At 46.8% G+C, this 3210-nt stretch overlaps 1 protein-coding gene across 3 annotated transcripts in view; it reads left to right on the top strand.

Annotated features, from left to right (window-relative positions):
- Positions 1-3210, top strand: part of crebrf (creb3 regulatory factor) — a 35127-nt gene that overhangs the window by 16940 nt on the left and 14977 nt on the right. For all 3 annotated transcript variants that reach the window (XM_014017672.1, XM_014017669.1, XM_014017670.1), the window contains 2 exons: positions 1444-1619; positions 1703-2841. In XM_014017672.1, coding sequence (XP_013873126.1) covers positions 1444-1619; positions 1703-2841 — 1315 coding nt within the window. The remainder of the gene's footprint in view (positions 1-1443; positions 1620-1702; positions 2842-3210) is intronic.

Genomic DNA, 3210 nt, shown 5'->3' with positions numbered 1-3210 from the left:
TAAATCTGCTGTTTTACATGATTGTTGAATGAAATTAACATAGTTTATTAATTTATTGTAAAAACATGACAGATAATCTGTGTAACAGATCCAGTTCAGCTTGTTGTTTATCTATTAGTTTCTATGGAGGCTRTGAGTTGTTGCCCTTTTAGGACGCCATTTCTGCTCCTCCATGCTGTCACAGACGCTACCAGTGGACGGTATGGGCGAGGCTTAGTCTAGCGATCTTTATATTTAAGTCTATGGTTTGTAGTTAGTTCTTCAAAGGCCATATTTGAAGGCGGATTACATCACAGCGATGCGCCAAAGGCTGTCCAGATTTGAAGGCTCCTCCAGTTGCGGTCCACAAATGCGTTCTTCTTTTCCCCAATTTGAGGCACGACCCATCCTATCCCAAGATTCATTGCTGGCCAATCAGCAGATGTTTGTGCTGGTAATGGAGAATAAACAAGAGACAGGAGTACAGTTTTGAATAAAAATCTGGTGGTACAAAAATTGTAAGCTTAAAATGGTCGTGTTGTTAGGTGTGTTTTTTTTTTATTCTTGTCAGAAATCATCGTAAATGAGCTTAAATGGCAGCCACAGCTCCAACCTCTCCAGCTTTCCTCTCACAATAAGAGACACCCGGTCCCTGGTCTTCATGCATTGCCTCTAAAATAATTTAGTGTATTTGTAATAATAATAATTATATTACATTAACATTTTGTACAAAGCAACGTTGCTTTTGTTCAGTGCAGTCATGATTGATAGCGGCATAAAGCTGAAGGCTTGACCCTCCAAATTTAGAGCCACTTTCTTTCGTTCTTCGCGGTCGACTCAGCCCACAAACACCTGGTAGGTCGGGTCCTTCAAAGGACACAGCCCCTGAATTTGGACACAACCTAGGCAACAAAGAAGTGTGGACAGTGATGCAACATCATGTTCAATAAAACCACATTTTTCTCCCTCCCCACTTTCTCTCCTCTCAGTCATCTCAACTAGTTTATATTATTACACATTGTAGCGTTTTGCTAACTGTTTCATGGAAACTTAAAAACATAAAGGTCCACTCCTTTTTGTTTGTCGTCTGTGTTACATTYGTCAGGTTTCCAGGCAGGTTTAAACAGAAAAGCCTCGTGCTGTCAGAGACAGGTGTCCACTTTAGTTCACTGCTCGCTGTAGACTAAACATTAGTGTTTCACAGCTGAGCTCTTGGCTTTTTGCGTCATAAGAAAACACATTAGATGTTGGTGTGTAGGATGACTCATTGGCTGCTTCAGTCTTTCTGTTTTTCTTTTGATGTTACCCTCTAATATTGTATAATAAAACTAGGTTGCTGTAAATAAGTTTAGGTTATTTATTTGTGCAGGTCACATTGTGTACCAGATCTGAACAAAACAAAACCTCCCAACAGAAAATCTTCAGTTTTTATCTCCAGCTTAATTTCCTGGCTTTTCTCTGCAGGACACAGACATGACCCACCGACAGAGTCCCTGTGGGGACAGCCTTGTGGGGATTGGGGATGGAGGAAAGGAGATAGAGGGCAGTGTGGATCAGCTCATGAGCCTTGGCGAGTGTGAGACCGTCTATGGAGGCTCAGCGTTTGAACAGTGGGACTCCTACTGGGAGGACCTCACCAGGTAAGAGATGACCTCAATCTGTACAGGAAATGGGTTTTTGTAGCCTTTGAAAACCACGATGAGACGTTTTCTGTTGTTGACAGATACACGCGACTGGCCAGCTGTGACATCTGGGGAACCAAAGAGGTGGACTTCCTTGGTCTGGATGACTTCTCCAGTCCTTACCAGGATGAGGAAGTCATCGGCCAAACACCGACTCTGGCTCAGCTCAACAGCGAGGATTCCCAGCCTGTATGCGAGGCGCTCTATCCTCCTTTAGACCTGAACCTTCCTGCCCCACAGCCACAGCTCCAACCTCCCCAGCTTTCCTCTCACAATAAGAGACACCCGGTCCCTGGCCAAGGACCGGGCCCCAGCTCAATCCGGCCGTCTCCAGGCTCCACATCCGCCTCCCAGTCTCGCTCTTCCCGCAGCCTCCTCCCAGACTTTCCCGAAAGCTCCCAAAGAGCCACTAGACCTGTTCCTTCCAGCACCGAAACTATGTCCAAGACCCAGAACCAGCTCAGTGTCACCCAGGACCATGGCCAGGCTCACATCAAGCTCGTGGGACGAGGGACTAAGACTGCCACGCTGGCGTCTCACAACTCTGACTTTGTGCGGAAAGCTAAAGTCCGAGTCAGTTCTGTGCTCAGAGCTGAAGGCGACAGGCCCGCCCCCCCAGATTTTGAGAAGTCGGACCCACTGCTGCCCCTCTCCCAGCCTCCAGACGAGACGCCCTCCACTTCGGTCAGCGTCACCATGGTGGGCCTCCCTGCCCCCGCAGCCAGCAGCTCTGTCAGCCTGGCCAGCTTTGAGAAAAAAGCAGAGGGGACAACGAGAAGGGAGGTCCAAACCCRTGGAGCGGAGCCCAGCCAGACACTGGGCACCGTTGGTAACGTGGTGGGGGCTACCAGCGCCGCCGGCGGAGGCGGTGGAGGAGSAGGAGGTGGGAGCGTTCTGGTTGTGGAAGACTCTGAGCAGGGCAAAGAGGAAGAGCACAACTACTCTCTGTTCCTGGCCCACAGCAGAGCTCATTCACAGCTAGAGGAAGATGACGACGACGACGACGAGGAGGCAGAGGAGGACGAAGGTGACGGGCTGGAGTTGGACGATGAAGACCATGACGAGGGTTTCGGCAGTGAGCATGAGCTGTCTGAGAACGAGGAGGAAGAGGAAGAAGAGGAGGATGAAGATTACGAGGCAGACAAGGACGATGACATGAGCGACGCCTTCTCTGAACCAGGTAGTTACACACACACCTACTTTATTCTAGATTTTAAATTAGTTTTTAGACAGTTTGTTTTTTATTCCTTGTCTTTACTTTGTTTTTATTACCTGCTTTTATTTTTCTGTGGTTTTTATTCCTATTTTAATTATGATTTAGTTTGTTTTTGTATGAGCTGTGTTGGAATGCTGGTTCTGTACAGCACTTTGGTCTACTGTGGTGCAAAAAGTGCTTTACAAATAAAGTTGGATTGGACTGGATAATATGTCTCTCTATCCTTGTGGGGACTTTCTCATTACCTGTTTTTATTTTTCTGTGGTTTTAATTCCTATTTTAATTGTGATTGAGTTTGTTTTCGTATGAGCAGTGTTGGAATGCTGGTTCTGT

The sequence above is a fragment of the Austrofundulus limnaeus genome, unplaced genomic scaffold (genome assembly GCF_001266775.1).
Source record: "Austrofundulus limnaeus strain Quisiro unplaced genomic scaffold, Austrofundulus_limnaeus-1.0 Scaffold174, whole genome shotgun sequence".
Lineage (NCBI taxonomy): Eukaryota > Metazoa > Chordata > Actinopteri > Cyprinodontiformes > Rivulidae > Austrofundulus > Austrofundulus limnaeus.
The sequence above is the reverse complement of the archived record's forward strand: the minus strand, read 5'-3'. Positions and strand labels throughout refer to the sequence as shown.